Source organism: Strix uralensis, chromosome 19, assembly GCF_047716275.1.
Source record: "Strix uralensis isolate ZFMK-TIS-50842 chromosome 19, bStrUra1, whole genome shotgun sequence".
NCBI lineage: Eukaryota > Metazoa > Chordata > Aves > Strigiformes > Strigidae > Strix > Strix uralensis.
In genome coordinates, this window is record NC_133990.1 from 9,832,118 (window position 1) to 9,855,088 (window position 22,971).

The window sequence follows — 22,971 nt, forward strand, 5'->3', positions numbered from 1 at the left end:
ATGCTCAAAACACAGCTCTGAACCCTAGTGTTAGGTGTTCTGCACAGACCCATCACATCTCTTGCTGACCATTGCACTCTTTTTTCAGCTCCCAGCTCCACTGCACCATTTTACATACATGCATGGCTCCTGGGTGGCAGGAGGGTTCCTGGGGCACAGCAGCAGGATGGGCACCTGGGCAGTGACATATCCTAAGGGGAGAGAGTCAACAGCCCCTTGCCATGGGGTGCTGGCAACGTGCCTCTTCAGGCTGTGATGCAAACTACCAGATCAGAGAAATGCCGCACGTTGTTACTGGTACTGCTTATCCAGCCTTATCTCAAGGATGCAGATGATGAGGAATGACCTGAGCACAGTGACTCCTGGCAGTCTGTATGTGCTCACCCCGGCTCTGGCTGGGATCTGGACTATGCTCATCCCTTCGGAGCTGGGGAGGCTGTGGTTTTGCTGTTTGGAGGATGGGGATTTGTTTGCTGAGAAGCTTTGCTGCTCCCTGCCTGTGTGTGGCCTGGGGGGGTGTGTGTGTAGGGGAGGAAAAAACCTCTTTGCAAGCAAGAAATACTCTTTGCAAGGTGGCTCTCTGTCCTACTGCCCCCCAAGTAGCTGAAGCCCCACCAGGAGAGTTGTGGGGTCCCAGCCTTGTGCCACTGCACACAGAGACGCTCTGGCATCAGCTAAACACCACCACTGCACTGAAGGTCCAAGATCTTTCTGTATGGATGCAAACTGAGAAGTTTTTCTATGTGATATTTTAGAGCTAAAAGTGCTTTTATATTTGAAATTACAAGTTCTGTATAACTCTTGGCTTGATTTCTAGGCAAAAGGGCGAGTGATCAGATGTGCTGAGTCAGTGAGTTCTTTGTGAAGGCTGCATGGTGCTGGGGCCCCAGCACTGTTTTCTTTGGTCCCTCTCCAAAGGCCGGGGCTGCCGTCCCTGCAGGGAGAGCAGTGGCTCGGCGTGCTAATGTCACAGCTCCCTCTGCCGGGACCGGGTCTGGGAGAGCAGGATGGGACCCACTGGGCCTGTGAGGCAGCAGGGATGTGGGCCAGCAGGACGGCCACTGAGTCCTGCTGCGAGCGGGACCTGTAACCTAAGGCCAATGTTCAGATGAGGTTACAGTGGCTAAATTCACCCCCTTCCTCATGCATGTGTGTGACTTCACCCAAGCCCTCTGCCGGGGCTCTGGATAACTGGCAGAGTGCCAGCTGCCTGCCACAAACCAGCTCCAATTCCCCCAGCGATGAATTCTGCCTTTGGGTTTGTGCTGGACACAGGAGGGGAAAATTTTCCCCTGGCTCACATCACTGTCACTCCAGTGCAGTGGGGACCAGTTTATCCCAGTGGATGACAGGGAGAAGTGGATCTATTGCCTTGGCACCTGCTGGAGCCTTTCACAGGCCGGGTACTGGGTTGCAGCAGGTATTTGGGGACTGCCAGGCAGTTGGGGTTTGCACACTCTCTAAATTTGCCTTTTTGCTTAGGAGCACCCAAGCAGTTGCTGATGTTGGGCTGATGCTGACAGAGATCCCTTCTCCCAGCTTGTCTTTCCTCCAGAGAGCCAGTGAAAAGGTTTGGGGATGTGACGGTACCCAAGTGCCATGGAACACGTCCCCGCGCAGCTAAGACCAAGTCCAGAAATGCCACTCGGGGTTGGTGAGCCTCAAGACCAACGTGATCACCTCCACGACCGCAGGGAGAGACCAAAACTGAGCCGTGGCACCAATGCAGCGTGGCAGAGCCCAAGAGATGGGCTCAGGCCCACAGCTGCCCCAGGTGGGGTGAGGAGGACAGTCTGTGGGCACGGGGGTGGCTGTCAGAGGCACCGGCAGCCCCAGAGCAAGCACCCGCTCTCTGGGCTTGTGCATGTTACTTGGCTTTGGGTTTGGTCTGCAGTTTCCAAGCACGTTGTCTCCCATGAAGCGTAGGGACGCAGCCCTTGCAGGACAGGCTGTTTGAACCCCTCAGCCCAGGAGACATCTCCTAGTTTCCAACTCCCCCCGGCCGGCTGGGTTGCTGCATCCCACCAGGCTCGTGATGGAACCAGGCTCCTCTTGCCCTGGGCACGGGGAGGGGACGTGGCTGTCCCCATGTCCTCAGCACAGACAGGCCCCGTTGTTCCTCTGCCCGTCAGCAGCACGGCCTTTGTGGGGGAACCTCGCCGGTGCTAATCGTATCTGCTCCACAGCTGAGAACAACAAACTCCTTTCGGGGAGGGCGCTTGTGAAAGCAGGGTGGAGGCCAGGGCTGGCACACCCTGGAGAACACCCTTAAATACCCTCCCAAACAGAAACCAAGCCAGGCAGCAGGTTTCCCCGAGCCGGTGCTGCCAGTGAGCAAACACCAGCCTTCGTACCTGCCCGTGGCAGGACCTGCCCGCGGCGCCTGGGCAGTCGGACACAGCACAGGTCCTGCGGGCGCTGTGGCAGCGAGTGGCAGCATCTCCCAGGCAGGGAACCTGCGAGCCTGGGGATGATTGTCCCTCAATGCCCCAAGCCACGAACACCAAACTGCCCTGTGCCCATCTTAAATTGGGCTTCCCAGCAAAACCAGTCCCCTGGGTTTAGCTTAGACATGTATTTCCCGGTCCCCAGTGGTGCAGGAGGTGGTGTGTAGGGAGCAGAGTGAGGCCAAGGGGCCGTGACAGTGGTCTGGCCATGGCATAGACACCCCATCCTTGAGCCGGACGGCCCCGGCTCCTTGACTGAAGGAGCATCACTCACAAAAGTGATGCCGATTCAAGACCTGGGCCTTATCCCCATGCAGCTGCTACAAGGGGGATGTGTCGGCACTTGCTGTCACTCAGGTGCTTTTGTCTCCCCATCCTTAGGAGCTGGCTGGGCTCCCAGACTGTGGTCTGGAGGATGGAGAAGGCAGGGGAGGTTTTTGGGGGTGACCGAGGGTGTGCAGTGACAGTACCATGGCTGGCCTGGGGTGGACATGGCTGCTTCCCCTAGGCTGCCAGCAGAACTGGGGTTGCCATGCCATGTGGGGCTGGCATGGGAACTGAGAAGAGACATTGCCAGTGGGACACCAGGTAGGTTCTACAGGTACAGAGGACCACAGGGAGGCAACTCTGTCAAGCAGGAGCACCTACTCCTCAGCTCTGCCTGATGCTCCTCTCCTCCATCCTCACCCGGAGCCAGTGACGGCCACGGTGCCCACACCAGAGGGTGACGCTGGGGTCCAGGACCTGCCAGGCCAGCGCAGGCCATTGCACACCACTTGCTTAAGTATTTCCTGCCCATCCCGCCGGGGATTCACTTCCTGGCCAAGCAGCTGAGTAACGTGCGGTGGCAGGAATGGAGGCGAGCGGGAAGGGGCTCCATGCAGAGCACCCGCGGCACACCCCGGCTTTGCCATGACCTTGCACCGTGAGCCCCCACCGCTCCCCCAGCAGCTGAGTGCAGGGCTGGATGTGGCATTGGTACGGCCTGGGTTAGATGCAGCACCTCGCAGGGGCTTTGCAACAGCTTTTGGGACCCTCCATGGCTGTTCCCAAAACCAAACCACCCCAAAAGGCACAACATGGACACGGCTCAGTGTGTCCCCCTGAGAGAGCTGCCAAGCAGGCTAGGAAAGTGGAAGAAATGGAATGTAATTTTCTTTTAATGCTGGCTTTAGGTATTAACAGGGTGAATTATTTCCTACATTTGCTTCATGCAATTCATAATTGTTAGCAAAATATCAGGCGATGCTGTGGATTCTGCCACCAAGTGTCTCAGGGCCAAAGTGAGCTCCCCAGTACCCAGTCCCAGCACCCGTCACCCCGGATTGCTCCCAGCTGGGGTGACTGAAGGAGCACCCCGCAGATGGCACTGAGCATCCCTGGGGGGAAGCTGGGGCAGAGCAAGGTGTGGGGTGTCACCGGTGCCCCAGGCCCATCTGCCTTTGGTGGTCTCCCCGCAGCACCTGGTGTGGGCAGTCTGTTTGCTCGAGGTGCAGGGTAGGGAGATGCTGCGTGCTAAGCTAAAATCCTTGACTGCTGTTGAATAAGCATCAGGAGCAGGTCAGCACCTCTGACGGGGCTCAGTGCAGGGCCAGAGTGCAGGTTTGCTCTGTAATTGTGGGGTTGTGGCTGTAATAACCTTTTCCAGCCTCAGCAGGGGTATGGAGCTGTTCCTGCAGAAGCATGCAAGGAATTGCCCCTGCTGCGAGGCCCCCCCGAGTCCCTCGGTGCTCAGGCTGGGTGGGTTGGGGGCTAAGGGGGAGCTATGGCATTGTGTGGAGCTGGAAAAGCCAGACGTCTTCTCCTGGGCACCTTCCCCGACAGCACAGAGAGAGGGAGGGTTTTAAGGTCTCATAGCTGAGGACTATGAGTTGGGGTGAAGATATGGCTGCGGCCAGGTACATGGCACTGGTCTGGATTCATCCTGCTGAGCACTGAGGGTGCTGCTGGGGATAAGTGTTCTTCAAGTAGAGGCACCACCTGATCTTTGTCCCCAGTTGCTGGACATCCCTGGTCCCTCTTGACCCCCCAGGCTCCTGGCTTGCTCTGGCACGGCCCTGAAACCAGCAGTGAGTACGGGGTTGTGCCCGGCCCTGCTGTGGGGATGCCAAAGCTGTGGGGAACTGTGGTTTAGGAGGACTTGACTCCAACCCCAGCGATGAGCTGACTCTGTGCCACTCCACATTGACAAGGTGAGGGCACCAAGCAGCCCTGTGCAGCCCCCAGCAACAGGGCATCTCCCGTGTGAACCGGGGTGCAGCTCAGCAGGGAGGCATGTGGGTCCCAGAGGTGACGGTGGGTGGGAAGGGGGTGGGACACCCTACGGACAATACCGACACTGGCTCCTTGGCAGCGCTGCTAGCTGAGACCATGCGGTCGGCTGGGATGAACACCGGCACTGCAGGATTAGTGCCCTGGAGGGCCTGTACGTCCTGCCCCAGATCCTTCAGTGGGAGAAGGTGGGTGGTGAAGGCACTGGGGGGCTGTGTGACCCCCAGTGGCGTGGGGTCAGCCAGCACCCATGGGCACATGTGTCATTGTGCTGCTGCCCCCACAGCACCACCTGCCCTGCGACACTGGGGACCCCCGCTCACGGCTGAGCCCCGTGATGCCAGCCTGGGCCCCGGGGCGGCTGCGAGAGCAGGCAGTGATCCTGGTTTTCTTCACTACCCCCAACCTCCCACTTTTTCAGAGGGACAGGGACAACATTCCCACTGCTCACGTTCCCTGATCTTTGTCTGAGCTCTAACCTTTTAGGATACACTTTGACAACAATTACATTTTCCTGCTGCAGGACACTGAGCTCCAATTCAACAGCGCTCTTCAAAGACAGCGGAGCCACCCAGCCCTGAAGGTCCCAGTGGCACCAGGAGCAACTGTCACTGGAGGAGATGCCCGGGCGAAGGTTGAACCACCCAACTCCCTGCGGGACAGCACTGGGAGCAGCAAGCGCAGGGCTGCAAGGGGTGGTTGAGCCCAGAAACCACCTAAACCCGGGCACTAAGTCCTATGCAAGCATTTAAGCCCTGGTGGGGATGGATTTCTTTGGGGTTCCCTTCCCGTCTCTGGCAAGGTGCAGCCTGCCAATCCCTGGGTGGAGGTTGCAGCAAGGCACTGCCGGCAGCGGGCTGAGCACAACGCTGTCCTCACCCAAGGATAGGCTCTGCCCCCACGGGAGGCGCCAGGGATGGATCCAGCTGCTGCAACATCCCTTTGTTCCCGACCCATTATCTCACTGCTAGGAAGCGGCAGAGCTTGGCTGGCACGGCCGTGTCACGGCAAAACCTGGTGCTGGCAGTGGGGACCCTCGCCCGCAGTTGCCCCACTGGGACACTGCCCCCAGGCTCGTGGATGGGATGGCTGACCTCCACGTTTCCCCATCCCTGGTGTGTGGTGTCACCAGCAAAGGGCAGTGCAGAGGAGCACGCAGCAGCTCCAACAAGACGGCGAAAGGCCTGAACGGAACAGCAGGAGGATCCTGGCACCTGGCCTGGATGCTGCCTTTTACCTCAGCTCTGATAAACCCGCAGCCTGGTCCTTCTCCACAGCCACAAACAACCCCTGAGCCTGGCACCAGCTGCTCGGCTCACGTGCCAGCACCCCTGGGCCACAGCACTGAGGTCAGCTGGGGCTGCAGCCCCCAAACGCCTCTGGGTCCCCGGCACAACAGAGGTCCCACATGAACACCCACTATTTCAGCCACCCCAGCCCCGTTGGTGTTTCGGAGCACACGTCTTGGGGCAGGGGGCTCCCACGAGGCCAGGGAAGGCTGAGCAGCACAGCTACCCACCCGGGGAGGGATGGGGAGATGCACAGAGTGGCCATAACCCCATCTGAGCTGCTACCTCCAGAGCTGAGAGCCCAGCCCTCGGCCCCACTCAATAACCGAGCTAACGAGAGCCGCTGTCAACAAGTCTGCAGCTCCCCAGCCCACACGGGGAAGGACGCCTGCTCGAGGAACCCAGGAGGAGAAACCTGTTTCACTGACCTTGCTCCATCACCGCCTTCCTGGCTGCGCCGTGGGCGAGTTTGGGGCTGCAGCGGGGGGCGAGCGGCTTGGCTGCCCCTCAGGGCCACGGCGAGGAGGAGGAGTGGGGACGGGGCCGCATCGCTGGTGAGTCGGGGTGCTGGGGGACGCGTTGGGCGAGAGAGCGAGACCCCGCTCGGTCGATGCTGTGTCTTGGCGTAGCTCCTCGCCTGCCTGCGGAGCCTTGCTCCACCCCTCATCAGCTAATAAAGCCTCCGCCGCGCCGGTCCCTCCTTTGCCACTGACTCACAGGCTGACCTAGCCCAATCCCCTAACTGCCCTGCACCTCCATTTTCTGACCTACAAAGCAGGGTTCATCCCCACTGCTCTCCCGCTTCCTTACATAAGAGCGCCAAGCACCAAAGCAAACCCTGCGGCACTTTGCAACCTGCAAGTGATGCCTGAGGGGCAACAGTGGGTCCTCAACAGCAGCGTATGGGCTCGACTACCCATGCCCAGGGGCGTGTGGACCCCGGCTGTGGGTTTCGTGGGGGCCACGCAGCCCTCGAGGGCACTGACAGGCAGCCATGAGCCAGCCACTGGTTGCACCCACAGACAACATCTCCCCAGGGGTTTTGCTCATGTTTTGGGGGCTGGGAAGGGGAGATGAGCCACGCGTGCTGTTTTTGGCACAGTGTTCTGCCTGCTCTGGTGCCAGGGAATGCCTTTGCCCTGCTGCCCTGGTGCTTTGGCACACCTCCAGCACCCTGAAACCCGGACGGTCGGGTTTGAAAAGCAGGCCAGGGACGGCTGGGGAGGTGGAGGCTTTCTGGGCACCTGCTGGGCTGTGCTGGGCTCATCTCCACACTGGCCAGGGAGCAGCCCTGGCCACATCCTGCCCCCTCTCCCCCAGGAGAAGCATAAAAGTATCCCTTTTTATTGATTGCTTTCAAAGACAACAGCAAAGGATGCTCCATGTGAAGGAGGACCGTGCCCCAATGGGTCCTGAGGTGGAGGATGAGCATCCTTGTGTTGCTCATCCCAAGGACAGCACCCACCAGCATCCCTGTGGGAAGGCTGCTGGGCAGAGGGACCATGGTGCACCCAGCAGGTGCAGGGGTCCCCAGAGAGTGGGACCCTGGAGCTTTGGGCCCCATGAACGGCTGTGGTGCCGGCCTGGCGCGGGCAAGGAGGAAAGCAGGACCTGGCTCAGTCGTGGCCCAGCACTGTCTGACGTAAGAGGTTATACAAGCCCGTGCGGGCAGGGTGCCGGCAGCAGCATCGGCATGTCTGTGACTGGAGCTCTGCTCTCACTCTGGAATACCATCTGCAGGAATGGGGACAGCCCTGCCCCTGCTCCATGCTGTGCATCCCTCATGAAAGCCCTGAGTGGCAGTGACACTCCAGAGTGGTACCCACGAGGGAAGTATAGGCTTCCTGGAGGAGCACAGTGGGCTGGGCAGCACCCATGGAGGGGCAAAAGCCAACCTGGAGATGGGTGAAGATGGTCTGGTGGTGTCCACGTGCCCAGGAGACACATCCTGGGGTGGTTGGGGTGGAGGTCAGCAGGGTCCCTGGCCAGTGGCTCAGGGGCTGTGGCAAGAGCAGGGCATGGGGACCAGTTGCCTGGAGTGAGTGGATGGGAGAGGGCACAGAAGAGCGAGGGGAGCCTGGATGGCGCTGGGACATGGTGCTGAGCTGGGTCAGCCCCCTTTGGAGGAGCAAGAAGAGGCTCCCTGACCCTCCCCAGGAGGCATTTTGGAGGTGCTGAGAGGGGCCCCTAGGTGCCAGCGGAGCAGCATGCCTCCTTGCCCGCCGGCACCGGGTGATAGATCAACCCCCGGTATTTGAGGCAGCTGGCTGAAGGCGTTACTCACCCGGCCCGGGGCTGCTCTCAGCTCTGCCGGGCAGGAATGCCACGTGCTCAAACCGCCTTTCCCCAGGGAGCACCAGTCCCACGGCTGGGGCCAGTATCCCCAAGCTGGGCCTGGTTCGACCCTGCACGAGGTGGAGGGGCTGGGTGCTGTGGGTGCCTCCTGGGTGGCTTTCTGTGCCAGGGGTGGATGAGCAGGTCCCCAGGTCTCCCCAGGCATCCCACGGACACCAGGGGCTGGAGGAGGTGACACAGGATGGCTGCCTTCCTCTCTGAAGGGGACGGTAAGCTTCCTTTCTCACCACCCCAAGGGCAGATGATGCCAAGAGCTGTCCCAGACCTGACAGCAGGATAAGGCTGTGCTGGGACTGAAGACTAAAAAAAGCACCTTATTACACTGATTCTTCTCCAAAATTATTGGGTATGTAAAGAAGGAGGGGGAGCTGGCAGCACTTGCTGTCTCTCCTCAAATGTCCTCCTCACCCCAGCTCCCCACCAGCCCTGCCACCAGCTGAGCCTTCCCAAGGGACTGACGGCAACGTGCCCGGCCCTTCAGCGGGGCAGGGGATGGCCACAGGAACCCACTCACGATATCACTGTGGACTTGTCTTCTGGAAAGGTAATTTTATTGACTGCAGGACTTTTCACTATGGAAAAGGGAGACTTACTGTTTGGGGAAAATGGAAGTCACGGGGATGTTTTTTGACATGGTTTTCCCCCTGTCTGGAGCAGATGGAGTGAAATCCTGGGTGACAAATGGTCCATGGGCTGGGGAAAGCCATTGGTCCATGTGCCAGCTGAACCTGGGGTACTCCATGGGGACTTTCCATCAGCTTCAAGGAGGCTGGTTTCACCCCTTTTTCCAACAAAACATGAGTCTTAGTCACACCTCTCCCAGCAAATCACCCGGTTTTCCGGGGCCATCACCTATGCCGTGTGCCGGAAGGCAACATCCTGCTTGGGAAGCGGGCTCGTGCCGGGCAGCAGAGTTATTCCCAGAACCGCCTCCAGCCTCGCTCAGTAAATCCCGCTATCAGCTCCCTGTCTGGCTCCAGCTGGCTGCGCCCAGCCGGGGACGTGACGGTGGAACAGCTCCTGTGTTTGTTGGTGGATCCGGCCGCCCGTGGGCTCTCTGGGCTGATGGGTCCCGGGGTGGTGCCAGTGGCACCTTGTGAACCCTCTGTGCATTTCGGGGGAGCCCTCCGGGCTGTGCCAAGTGCCCGGTGATGCTCGTCCTGCTGCCAGGAGCACCGCGGGAGGTTGGTCTTATCTCGCCCTGCGCTCAGCTTGGTTCATTGTTGATTGTTCTTTTCCCATTCAGGAACAAAGTCAAAAAACAAACCCTACTCTTTTTCTGCAGAACTGCTATCTGAGATTCTATTTCCACTGAGTCTCCATCCCACTGCCCTGGGTGCGGCTCTCCTGGGGCAGCAAGGACCCTCTGGAGGGGCAGTCCCAAGCCCTGGCCATTCAAAGGGCCAAAAGAGCTTTTGCAGGATGAAGGGCTGGTTCTAGGGCTGAGGTCTTGGTCTCTTTGCACCCAGACTCGTTGCTGCAGCCCCTTTCCCACTGTGCCCTCCAGCCCTGCGACTCCCAAAATTGGTGGACTGGCAACCCTGCAAACTTGGTGAGGATGCTGAGAATAGCTCAGAGGCCCCCAGGTCCCCTGGGCTGGCAGCAGCAGCCAGCTCTACCTGCCATGACAGCTCCTACCACCCACAGTTTAGCCCTAACCTGGTTTCTATTCTAAGCCCTATTTTTTTTTCATGGGCCTCCTCCCTCTTTTGCTTTGCCCCACTTTGCCCTCCTGCCAGCGAGCTCCGGCCACCGCTGACCCCGATCCCAGCAGGGCCTCACTGAAGTCGGTAATAAAATGCACCGTCAAGATTGTTTGGGTCAGGGTGGCTCCTGCTTCCCCAGGCTGGGATTAAGGAGCAGCGCCTTGGATTTGTCTGCAACAGCTCATGGTAGGAAGGGGAAAGCTGGAGGAATGGTGCTGGGGAGACTTTGCTTTTGTGGCAAAACTGGTTGCAGGATTAACAGCTTTCCTGGTATTTGTGTTTTCTTAGAAAGCTACAAAATGCCAGTTTTCAGGCACTGGTGATGGAGGACGACTCCTTCGCTTGGTGCTGCTGGTAGGGCTGGGGATGCAGCCATGTGCCAGCCAGAGCTGACCCTCAGCCTCCTCCAGGCTCCTCCAGATATTCCCTTGGTGGACTGGGATCCAGAGCACCACTGCTCCAAAGGTATTATTAGAAGAGTCCCTGTTTTTCCAAGCTAACTGGTTTTATGGGTCCGGCCGTGCTGATGAAATAGCTGCCAGGCGGTGTGTGAGTTATCCCTCTGGCTGGCAGGGTGCATCTGGGCGCTTGCCTTGAAGAAGAAACAAAAACTTCCCTCAGTGTGGTGGCACCTGTGAGAGGCAGGGCTCTGGTGGGCTGCCTGTGCCCACCGGGAAGGACGGGCTCTTCTCTGGGGAAAGTGGGCTTGGGACAGTTCAACCCCAGAAAGTCAGTCCCCCTTGCCCAGGGCTCGGGGCTGCCCCATGTGTAATGGGCAGGGTGGACATGTGGGGTATTGGCTGGATGCGTCCCCAAGCCTGGCTGGATGCGTCCCCAAGCCTGGCAGGGAGATGGAGCCCCTCTGTGTCTGATGGAGCTGGGACAGCAGACCCTCTCCCAGGCCCCTCAGCTCAACCATCACCTCCCCACAGCAGCCGAAAGCAGGGAAGTAGGTTACAGCCGTGCGAGAACTGGGGAGATGGGGGTGCGTTCTTGGAGTCCGGCTGGATTTGGGCAGCCCTTTGGCTCCCGACCAGATTTCCAGCCTGAAGGAGTGACGCAGCGCATTGGCTTCCCACCCCGGCTGGGCGGCTCACTCCCTTCCAGGCACTGCCTCCCGGGCACGCCAGGTTACATCACAGCCCTGGCTGCCCTCGCCTCCCCTCCGGCCGGAGCGGCGTGGGATCGAGCACCTGCCCGTGGACTGTGGCACCCAACTTCTGTTTGCACCCAGGGTGGCACCAACCCGCCATGCAAGGGCAGAGCTGATGCCAGGGCAGAGCATGGTCCTGTGTGCAGCAGAGGGCAGTGCCCATCCTGGATGCAGAGGCAGCATCATGCAACCCCTCCTCTTGCCAATTAAGACATTCATGGGCTTCTTAGTGAGCAGGGAGCTTTCTGTCTTGCAGGGATTTCTGGTTTCCGTGAATTCAGCATCTCCTGATTCCACAAAGAACAACGATGGAGTTAAGACACAGGTACTGGTCTACGCCTGCTTTAGATCTGGTTTCTTAAACTGGGCAAACACAACGGCTCTGCCAGAGAGTGTCCAAATATTCCTGGGGGAGAAGGCAAGAGGGTCTTGGCCCCGAGCCCTACCCTCCTTCCCAGCCTCTTTTGCTTCTGGCCCATGAAGCTGGTGGTGGGAGCTGTCAGGGAGCCCTGGCCCTGAAAAGCAGCCGTGGATAGCGGCGCTGAGCCACCCCGGCAAACAGCCCTTGCTCAGCCGTGAATCAGCTTGAGGTGGCAAGTGCTGGGTAGTGCCGTCTCCAGCACAACCTTGTCAGGGTCCTCATCTTCGCTCTGCATGCTGAGGAGGTTGGAAACATCCCTCTTTCCTAGAGAGGGCAGAGGATGGAGCCTGGAGTTACCCTGCCTACACTGAGCGGTAAAAGTTTCGTGTGGGTGGATGCCGGGGAGCTGCCGGGTCGGGTGCCTGCCGGCGGTGACACGTGTGTGGCCAGCCCCGGTGGCTCGGGCTTGGCAACCAGGAGGGCACCTTGGGGGGCTTGGGGGGCTGGGGTTGGGCAGTGCTGTGGTTACAAAGAAAAATGTATTTAATTTTTGAGGACCAGAGGTGCAGCGTTGTGTTCAAGAGTGTCTTTCCAATTGCTGGCTGATGGCTGGTTCCCTTCTTGGGACCCATCATTGTCAGGATGAGAACCCCAGCCCTCCAGGGTCACAAAAAAGCTGCCAGGCCCATGGGCGAGAGGGCTCAACCATCCCTTGGTGGTACCACTGGCAGCAGGCTCAGCACTTTGGAAGCAGAGCAGGACAGAGCCCACGGCATCTCCACCGTGCGCTTGCGTTGGGTAACACCTGGCCAGGCAGTGACGCCACGCACTGAGGGGTGGGGGCAAGCAGTTTCGGTCGGGGCAAGAGCAGAGGCACCCAAACCAGTGATTACCTTCGCCCTGAGCTGCTAAGTGGAGGAAGTCTGTGATTAGTTGACACCTCCAGCCAGGCTTTGGAAATTAAGCCGCGCTGGAGCAGGGAGTGGATGACAACTCCTTTATTCATTGCTGATATATAAAACTGAAAACACGGTCCGGGTACGGTATCAGGATATTCCAGTGGTGGTGGCCTAAAGGGCTGGTGGTGGATATGCAGCAGGTCCCCCGGGGGCATTTGGGGTGCTCATGGGTGAAGATGGGTTTTGGTGCTGTGACTCTGAGCCCTGGGCAGGGCTCCAAGGGCTCAGGGAGGGCTTTGTGCTGGGTTTGGTTTTCATGTGCAATTGGCTTTGAATAAACATCCTGCACCAGCCACTGCTGCCCTGGGAAAGCAGAGACTTACACCCGGGGCTTGTCCCTGAGCTTTGGGATTCTTGTGTTTGCAGACGGCTACTGAAACGGGGAGAAGGGAGGTGGTTGCGTTCCCCTCCATGACATAGCTGATACCAGGCATGTGCCTGACCCCACGCAAGGAAGAGCCTCCCACTCTACACGAGCAGTCCCATGGGTCTGTCCCTGCTCTGCAAGTGCTAGTGGGTCCATCCCTGCAGCACAGCAGCTCACTGGCCTGGCCAGGACGTGGGGGACCCTCGCCCCAACCCCAGAGCTAGGAGGGCTCAGGTCCTGCCATGCCATGTGGCCCCTAAAGCCTGCAGCACCAAGGAGCTCAGCTGATGTCACGGTACCTGGCTGCTGCTGGTTCTTTTCATCCCAGGGTGAATATCACTGAGGTTTAGCAGAGTAATTCCTGACATGTGACCCCCCAGCACCCATCTGGGAGTCAAACAGGGATGAGAAAAATAAGGCAGTGATATGAAGGGTGGTGTGAATGACATTGGGGGTGTGGGGCTCTACCATTCAGCCGCCTCCCTCCCCAGGTGCCCAAGCAGCACAAGGTGACATTGGACCAACATAGAGCCTGAATAAGACCATCGGCCTCTGTCCACAGTGCCTTCCTGGCAGCCCGTGCATGACCCGGGACAGGGCAGCGGGGCTTTGTCTGCCCCGTCTCACCGCCATCCGGTCTGTGCCACGCCGGCTGGCACAAACAGATCGGCCAGATTAGCCAGCGCTGGGATCCAGTTTCTTCCTGGAGCTGCCAAGCACGAGCGGGAAGTTTTCCATTGCCCGAAGTGGTTGTTTGTGTCCTGCAAACAGCAAGACGTCCTGGAGGGGTATTTATTTAAGGTTAAAAGCATGGCCTTGCCACGTCCCGACAGGGCTGGGAGCACGTGGGCTACCAAAGGGCCCCAGACAGATCTGGTATCTCGCCACCCCTGTCAGCCCCGTCCCAGCCTGGCACCATCGGAGCTGGAGAGAGACTGTGGTTGCACCCAAGGGCTTGGTCCCTGGGAGGGGACTTTTCACCCTGCGGGCCAGGGCTCGCTGGCTGTGCCACCCCCCTGAGAGCTCCTTGCCCCAGCACACAGATCAGGCTGGGTCTTGCCTTTTGGGAGTCCACCAGTCCAGGGCTGAGCATCCCGTGGTTTTGGCAAAACGACAGCAAGAGCAGCCGCTGCGTGGAGCTGCAACTCCCTCTGGTGCCTGCCCTGAGGCTCCCGAGCTTGTCCTTTGCTCTTTCTTCATCCCACAGCCCCAGGGATGGAGGGTTTGGGGTGCCCTGGCTGGCCGTGGGGCAGCCCCAGTGTGGGTGGGTGAGTGGGGACCGGGGCCGAGCTCCTGGCTTGGCAGCAGCCGTGGGAACTGCTCGGCTGTGGAGCCCAGGATGTGCCCAGCACCCTTGTGCCAGGGCCTGAATTTGGGGGAGCAGAGCTGTTTTCGGGGGTGATGGAGACAGGGTTTTGCCTGCAGATGGAGCTCCTCGCTCAGCCGTCAGGCTCAGGGAGAGGCTTGGGGTGAGGTGTTAAACCCCACGAATTTCTTCTTCTTGAGGACCCAGTGGCTCTGCCAGACCCCAAAAGGAAAAGAGGACGGTGCTTAAGCTCTCCCTGCTGGGGAGGGGATGGTGGTAACTAATTCCTCATTAAGTTAATTACCCAAATGTGCTTGGCCCAAGGGGGGAACCCCACCCAAACCAGGGTATTAAAAGAGCAAATCCCCCCAGCCCCAGTGATGGCAGGAGAAGGGGGATGGTGGCTTTGGGGAGTCCAGCTGCAGCAGCCGGGGAGAGGTGGAGGAGGGTGCACAGGATGGGTGGCTGTAGGGATAGAGGTGCTGCTAAGGGGGCTCTGTCCCCCACCACAGCCCTAGGGTGCAAGCACTGTGACTTTTGCAAATAGCTCCTGGATTTGGGACTGGAAATGGCCCCTTTGGGGGCTGTAGTGGGTTCTGTCCCACAAGCTGGGGTCACCCCAGGGGGATCAGCAGGGAGCATTTGCGGCCACCGAGTCCCGCCAGCCTGGCATGTGTGCCCTTGTGCCACGCTAAAATGGCCCATTCTCTCCTCATTTGGGAGCAGTGACATGGGAGGACAGATCCTTGGGGCTTCCTCGGGGCTGGCAGCTGCCTGCAGAGGCAGCGGGTCTGCTCGTGGGACCCCCGTGCTGCCTGGGGCGAGGGACGGCTGCAGGGTCGGCAGCTGGCAGCAAGAACTTGCTGCTCTGGGGATTACACTGATCCCCTCCAGCCGCCCTGCAGCGTGTCGAAGGATTTCTGAGTCTTTAATGTGTTTTTCTTGCTAAATTGGAGGTGTTTGCGTTCACGGTGCAAGGGCCAAGTCAGTATTTGCTTTCATCCCTAAAATCTTAGTGGGGTCAGTGGGATGGCATGGCTTGGCCAGCGCATGGTGGAAAATCAGATGTAAATTGGGGTTTAAAAGTTTCTTTTGAAAATGGAGCTCTGCAAGGCAGCAAGGAAGCAGATTTAGGGCTATAACCCCAAATCTGCTGGCCTTCCTTACGGCTTTGCAGACTCTCTGTATGGCTGCTGCTCTCTTGTGAGCATCATGACACCCACCTTTGCTGCAGCTCCAAAGAAGAGGCTCTTATGGATTGGACATTTTTCCCCAGAAGGCAAAACTCAGCCTCTCCCACATGATTTTCAACCACTATTTCTTCTCTTCTCCCAGGAGGTCTCTGGTCCCAGTGGCAGCACAGGACTGAGCAATGCCATGTGCCTGTCTCTGCCCGTGCACACCGGCACGCTCGCTGCCAGCTGCGGTGGGATCCTGATGGCTCATGCTGGTCTTGGAAGTGTGGCTGATCCTCACCTCCTCCTCCTCCTCAGCTGTCACCACATAACCAGTTCTGCCCTGCTCTGCACTTGTGCAATGGCAGCTCCACCACTGCTCACCTTTGGCCCCACCGAACAGCAGCCCAGCACCCTCAGAGCAGGGCTTTGTCACCGTGCCGCCACCATCCTTCGCGGTGACATCCTAGGTGTGATGACGGTAACAAAGTCATCGTTCAGGAGTGGACCAGCAGCCCCACCTGATGCACCCGTTGGGTCTGACATCTGCCTCCCCCTGGCCCAGCAGCACCCATAGGTGCTCTCCCGGCCACGGGCTTCCCTTGCTAATGAGCAGGTAATGAAAGCCACGCTGTGTATCAGAATTAATCACTGACCTGGCCGGCTGCAGCCAGCCCTGCAGCTTGCTGGGCTTCGGATGCTGCTGTAATTCATTAGTGCTCTTGGCTTTGGAAATCTTTCATAACACAAGCTCTTACAGTCGAAATGAAACCTCAGCAGGTATCTAATGCACCCTTGGCTCTGCCTCTTTTGCAGCAGGTGTGATTTTTTTAATTGTTATTATTTTTTTTCCAGAGTATGACAATCCCCTGGGGCTTGGAGAAAGTTGGGTGCAAGGTTTGCTTCCCTGTGAGTCGCTGCAGTGATGTGCTGTTACTGGAGGTGCTGTGCCTGTCCCAGTTTGGGGTTGGGGTACCCCAGCAATGGGTACAGCAAACCAGCCTTGTCCATGGATTTGCTAGATGTCAGTGTTCATCAAAGTTTCAGTGAATCAGTTGACCTGATTTGGTTTTTGGTTAGAAGAAATAACAAAGTAAGAAGAAATCCAGCACCCAGTGAGAAGCGATGTGTTTTTAGCCTTCCTCTGTAAAGAAACCAGCATCAGGAGGTCCCAGTCTGTGCATAGGCATCCCCAAAGCTTTCGGGGTGCCTGTGCTGTGTCTGGGTGATTAGTCAGGAGGCAGCAATGGAAAAGGGAAGAAATTCTTACCAAATTCCTGAAAACAGCCTGAAGAGAAGAGAGACCCTGTGGGGGTTAGGGCTGGGTGCCGTGGCTGCTGGGCACAGCTCTGGGGTGAGCTGGTCCCCGATGGGTGCCCCTGGGCTCAGCGTCCCCCCGCAGCAGCAGTGTGGGCAGGCAGGCAGACAAGCAGGCAGGCGCAGGCAGGCAGCTGCGCAGCCGTGCACTGCCCCCTCCTTCCCGCAGCCTGCTCCTTGCTGTGAAAAAGGGCCGGTTTTCTCCCCAAAACGGCTCTCAGGCGGGACGGGCAATGTTTGCTTCTGCTCCCCGTCAGAAGCGGAAACCCTATCCCTGTCCTCAGTGCTCCGCTTGGGTTTCTTGGGGCTATTTCTGGCACTCTGTTCCTTCGTCTCCAGCATTTCCACTGCCTCTCTCCATCATTTTTTCCACTCCTTCCCTCCTCCGCCACCCTTGCCTCCCCGTGCCCTCGGCCCAGTGTCCTCCCCATGGCCCTGCCGCAACGGCTACTCCCCGAAATGGGCCGCCAAGGCGGATTATTGCCATTGCTAATCTGCATTTGCCCTCCTCCCTGTCCTCCCCTGCTCCTCCCTTCTCCAAATCGCTGCTGTACAGCACCGGTGTGCGGTGCTGCACGGGCTGGCCGGGGCGGCCAACGCCGGGAGAGCCACCGTGCCAGGGCTGGCGTGAGTAGGGGGCTGCGGTGGCCGGGTGGTGGCTGGGGTGTCCCCGGTGTGGGAGGCTGGGTGGCTCTCTGGCTGTCTCCCCTGGCTGTGTCCTCCTCGGGTTGTTTATTTTTTTCCATCGCTGCCCTTCCCGTGTCCTTTAGCAGGAGCCGGGAAGCCCGTCTGCAGTGGGTCGGGGTGCTGTGGGTGCTCCTCTGTGGGTGCTACCCTGAGTAGCCTCTGCTCAGCAGGGAGATGCCGCTGGAGGATGGGGACCCGGTGAGGCAGAGGGGACAGCAGGTCAACAATGAAGTCAGCAGAGCCCGGGACGCCCTGCTCCAGGGCACACCAGCACCCGATGGCAGCAGGATGGAGGCAATGGCAGAGGGCTGGGAGCCGGGGCCAGCGCTGGGTGACGGGGACGTGATGTCCAGGGGGGCCTCACAGCGAGCAGGGCGGCACGAGGAAGCCCTGATGGCTGAGCTCTCGGAGCTGGTGCAGAAGGTGGTGAAGAGCAGCAGCTGGTGGGAGCGGCACGGCGTGGACATCAGCATCCTCGCCTGCAGCTTCCTCCTGCTCCCAGCAGGTAACGCGTCTCAGCCCCCCCAAACTGCATCCAGAGGGGTCCCAGGGGGTCCCGCTGCCTCCTTGCAGCTTTCGCACTGCTGGTACAACTTTGTGCTGGAAGCCTATTAGCAGCCTATTAAGCCTGTGACCCCTTCACTCGGTGCCATGGGGCACCCTGACCCCACTGGAAACCCACAGCGGGTGATGGTGGCACCTGGGGTACAGCCTGGGGTGAGGGGACAGTGCCTGGGCAGATGGGCACAGGGAAGGACAGGGAGCAGCGTGTCCCATCCATGTCCCGACATGGGGCAGGGAAACCCTGGTGGTTTTGGTGACAATGGCCCTGGCCATGGCAGGTGCAGTGGGACACGGTCCAGCATGGGGCTCCAGCAGCACGGTTGGAAAGCTGCAGCTGGTGCCTTCTCTTGCTTCTGAACTCCTGGGGATGCTGAAATCCTGTCAGGGTCATATTTGTCACCAGTGGGATCCCAGCCAGAGCTGTGGGATGGGACCAGCAGCACCCGGTGACATCGCAGCTGGAAGTGGCCAAATCTTCAGCACGATGGCGAGTGTGGCTGGTCCAGCCATGCAGGGCAGTGCGGAGGGAAGCTTTCTGGCTCAGGCAATTTAAATACCTGTAACTATGTCTGAAAAACAGGTTTAGGGCAGTGGCTGGCGTGTTTGGGTGTAGCAACACCTCCAGCCCAGCTCTGAGCAGAGGGAGGTGAGGAGGAGCACGAGCTCCTGCCCAGCTGGTTTCTCCGTAGGGTTCCTGTGCCTGCGGTCAGCCCAGGCCATCCCTTTCCTGGTGGGTGTCCTCACCCTCGGCGTGGTGCATCACACCTTGACTGTGAAGGGCAGCCACTTGGCCAGCCACAACGCCTTGACCGAGTCCAAGTCCTGGGGCAAAGTGTGGGCCATCTTCTTCATTGAGGTGAGCAGGGATGGGGGGTTCAGGTAGCAGCACCCTCCCCAAAGCCTCATCAGCACCTTGCCAGCACCCCCAAGCCCATCAGGAACAGCCACTGGAGAACAAGATGAATCCAATTCCTGATCCATGTGCAGGAGGGTTAAATGAAAAGCGATGCTACAGCTGAGAGCAGCAGGAATATCCCTGCTTGTGGGGGTTTGCCTGGAGGCAGTGGGGTGGGGGCAAGCCCCCAGCTGGGGACGGCTCCTGTGGTGTGCTGGGCTGTGGGGTTTTGTGTCCGTCTCCTTGGCCGTGGGGCTGCAGAGCACGATAATGAGTTGTGGGGAATGGTGGGAATGGTTTCCAGTGCTTAACTTTTAAGAAGTACATTTCCAGACTGGTTTGGAGTCTGTGGAGTGTGGAGCATCTCCCCTGAGCACCTCTCCTGCGAGTCCAAGCCAGGTGGTGCCTGACCCTGGTGCCATGGCTGTAGGCATCTCCTCCTTTCTCTTCCCTCCCAGCTCTGCTCAGCTTTCACAGTTGAGCAAGCCACATACAACCACGTGAAAATCCACCATGGCTACACCAATGTCATCGGCCTGGGGGACTCCAGCACCTGGAAGCTTCCTTTCCTGAACCGCTACATCTACATGTTCATCGCGCCTCTTGCAGTGCCCATCATAACCCCTCTGGTTGCACTTGGTATGTGTCTCAACCGCCTTGGGATGGGGTGCTGGGTATGGTGAGCTTGTTGCTGTCCAGGTCTCGCCCCACCAAAGGGTCCTGCTTCATTTGGAGGCATCACGTTAACTACACCAGCCCATGGTGGAACACAGGGCTGCAGTGAAGGCAGGTGATGTTGCATCTGCTTCAGGGAAGGCATCTGCTGCATCTCTCTGGTGCTCAGAAATGCTTCACATTTTCTTGTACTGGAAAAGCCATCATGAGCCTGAAGTGCCCTAGGTTTGCTCGCCTTTGATTCAGACCCTTGGCCATAGCAGGGTTCAGCGTTGCATGTAGGTCTCTGGCTGGTCAGAGCATCACAGTGATTTTGCTGACTGCATGGCAGGTGAAGGTGTGGGGGTCTGCAGGGGCTGGGATGCAACAAGCTTGGGCAGATGAGGCAGTGGCTTGGGGAAAACAATGGTGCCAGGAAACGATCGGGGAGAAGAGCCTAGAAAATAGTAAGAGGCTGAGGAAGCCCAGCCCGTTGGGCTGAACACACAGCTCGGGGCAATGCCAAAAACGCAGACAATGACTTGGCAAGTTGTAAGAAATGAAGATGCAGCCAAATCCCTGTGTGATGGGGCACAATTGGAGCCTCTGCCTCGTTGCTCTGGGGGGACTCCAGGCCCCAGCCCCAAAATCCAGCAGGTCAGCAGGGCTGGGGGGTTTGGGCCAACCTGGAGGATGGGGAAAGGGAGATGAAGAATGGGCTGGGCTGTGGATTTATTGGCATACCAGGCAGCCCCTGGAGCAGCAGTGGTGGGGAAGCATCAGCACCTTGCCCATGTGCTGCCTCTTCTTCCTTGCACAGATTTGTTGAGGAACGTGGAGTGGAAAGCAGCTCTCCGGACCCTCTGCTGCATGTTTCTGGGTCTTTACTGCCATTACTGGCTGCTGCTCCATGTCTCAGGCTTCCAGTCGCCGTGGTCTGCCCTGCTCTGCATGCTGCTCACCCGGTCCCTCCTGGCCCATCCCTACATCCATGTCAACATATTCCAGGTAGACACCTGAAGCTCCAAGATGTCCTGATGGCGCTGGAGACAGGCCAGCCACCACCCAGCACCGGTGACATAGTCCTGACGCTGTTGGCTGGGGCTTGTGTCAGCTTAAGGCGAGCGGCCTCTGTTGTCACGTCCCTCGTGACGATGTTGTCATGGGGAGGATCAGGCTGGTGGTGCTGGAGTGGAAAGTGGTGGCCCTGGGAGAATGTCAGGGCAGATGGGTGCCAAGGGCTGGAGGGTGATGTCCTCTGTGGCGGCTTGCAGGACTCGGGGGTTGGTGTGTTTGTGTGTGTAGGTGCAGCTGGTATCACAGGTCTTGGGATGGCGAGAGGCTGGTGGCTCAAAGTGGGGATGCATTGTGGGGACAGAGCCTGAGTGCTCCTTGGTGGCTCCGTGGACAGACAAGCACAGGATGGGGTGACTTTAGGGACAAACCCAGCTTGGGGGTTGCAGGCAAATCCCAAAATGTGGCTCAGCCTGGTCAGCACTTTTCGTGCCCTCAAGTGGCCGGAGCCGTGGTTGGCTCCTCTGGGAAGGGGCTGGCTGTTGGCAGGTACTGCGGGGTCCCCACCCTGCCTCTCCCGCAGCATATCGGCCTCCCCATGTTCGCGGCTGATCGGAAGCCCAAGCGGATCCACCTCATGAGCCTGGGTGTCCTCAACCTGCCCCGCAATGCCCTGCTCGACTGGTCCTTTGGCCACTCGCTCATCAGCTGCCATGTGGAGCATCACCTCTTCCCCAGCCTCTCTGACAACATGTGCCTCAAGGTGAGACGGCCCTGCGGGGGCAGACCAGCATGTTGGGAGGTGACACGGGGATGAGACCATCCATCTCCCTGCCACCAGACCCCTCTGCACTGCTCCCCCCATGCTAGAAACTTCTCACTGCTTTGCAACAGCCCCTAACCCACCTCCCTCCATCCCCACTCCTGTTTCTCCTGGGTTTCCACTCCCTGCTTCATCCCCTGGTCCCCATTCCAGCCAGCAGCAACCTTCCAGGATCCTCCCAACTCTTCCCTTGGGAAAGCATCTCCAGCACTGCGCAACCTGGCTTTTGGTTCAGTCAGCGTTCAGGCAACCCCCCCATAATTTTCATCATGCCCTTACTTGTTGCTCTGAGGTGTGGGGTGTGTTCCAAACATGGGCTCTGAGCGCTGCCCCTGCTCGAGGGGATCCCAAGGCAGGTCCTTGCACTGCCCTTCAGCATGGGATCTCCACTCATTAAATGCTGTGCACTTATTTTCAGTCTTAAGTCGGGGGAAAAATTAAGTAATAGTGGGAGCAGGAGCACCAGTGGGTTTTAGGTCGTGCCCTTTGCTCGAGCTCACGGGGCCGGTAGGACCTGCCTCCCACAAAGGTGTGTTGCAGGGAAGGGGTAATTAAGCTGGTAGCAGCCTCCCAGCCCTGCTGCCGAGCTGGCTGTGTGGGCATGTGGGAATAACGATGGGTGCAAGTGATGAGCATGCGTGGCTGGCCCTCATTAAAAGCCTCGTTAGGGCATCTCTTCTAATCCAGAGCCCTGCAAAGGCGTTTTACTAGGGTGAAATCGCCATGTTGCTGCAATCAGAAACCACCTTCCTCTTAATTTTCATGGTAAAGATGTTCTAGCTGGTGCTGCTGTCTCCAGCCCCATTTTGGGATGTGGGACGGGTTTTCTGAGCGCCTTACGGGGAGCTCAGCGATGCCTCAGGCTGGGAACCTTGTACAAACACTGGGGCATCCCACATGGAGGTGACTTTGCCTTTGTCTTTGCAGATCAAACCCATCGTCTCCCAGTATCTGAAGCAGAAGAAACTGCCATACAATGAAGACACCTACATCTCCCGGCTCCAGCTCTTCCTGCAGAGATATGAGGAGCTGATGGTCCACGCTCCCCCCATAACGGAGTTGGTGGGCATCCAGTGAGGACGGGGCCCCAGGACTCAGGGGGCTGTTTCCTGTGGGGCACTTGTGGCAGGGATGGTTTTAGCAGGATCAGGGCTACACAGACAAACGCCTCCATAAAACCATAACGTAGGAAACATCTCTCCCTGATGTCTTGCTTTTGGCTAGATAATGATGCACAGAGCCACTGCAGGAGGAGAGCTGGGCAGTGCAACACCGGGGACAGGAAAAGGGGGGGGGTCTCCCCCAGTTATTCCCAGCCAGGGCTTAGTTTTACCCACTCTGCTTTCACGCTTGGGGAGAGAAAACCCCCATCTGCTGGCTGGGGCCTCCCTGCAGCAGGACCTGGGGGGCTGCAGCTGGGGATGCGGCACCGTGACTGGAGCTTCTGGAGCTGGTTTCTGGCTGAGAGCTGCCAGGATCTGTAGGAAGGGGCTGCAAATGTGTGGTCGGGGGCTCAGGCAAAGGGTGGATTGTGGGGAGGGGGTTGTGTCACCACTGCCTGCAGTTTGCTTGACTTTGGGGTAAATCAGTCCCTTCTAGGAACAATGATTTGGCAAATTCAGCCTTAA

At 58.7% G+C, this 22,971-nt stretch overlaps 1 protein-coding gene across 2 annotated transcripts; it reads left to right on the top strand.

The window, feature by feature from the left end:
- The first annotated feature begins 17,021 nt into the window (after nt 1-17,021).
- FADS6 (fatty acid desaturase 6) lies at nt 17,022-22,971 on the top strand. 2 transcript variants are annotated; one of them, XM_074888941.1, is made up of 7 exons: nt 17,022-17,333; nt 17,561-17,898; nt 18,647-18,813; nt 19,311-19,491; nt 20,327-20,514; nt 21,104-21,283; nt 22,271-22,971. In XM_074888941.1, exons 2-7 carry the CDS (start codon nt 17,568-17,570, stop codon nt 22,418-22,420), a joined length of 1,197 nt encoding a protein of 398 aa, XP_074745042.1. In that variant the 5' UTR covers nt 17,022-17,333; nt 17,561-17,567; the 3' UTR covers nt 22,421-22,971. The 2 variants fall into 2 exon arrangements, with proteins under 2 accessions (XP_074745042.1, XP_074745043.1); XM_074888942.1 differs by having other exon boundaries at nt 17,564-17,898.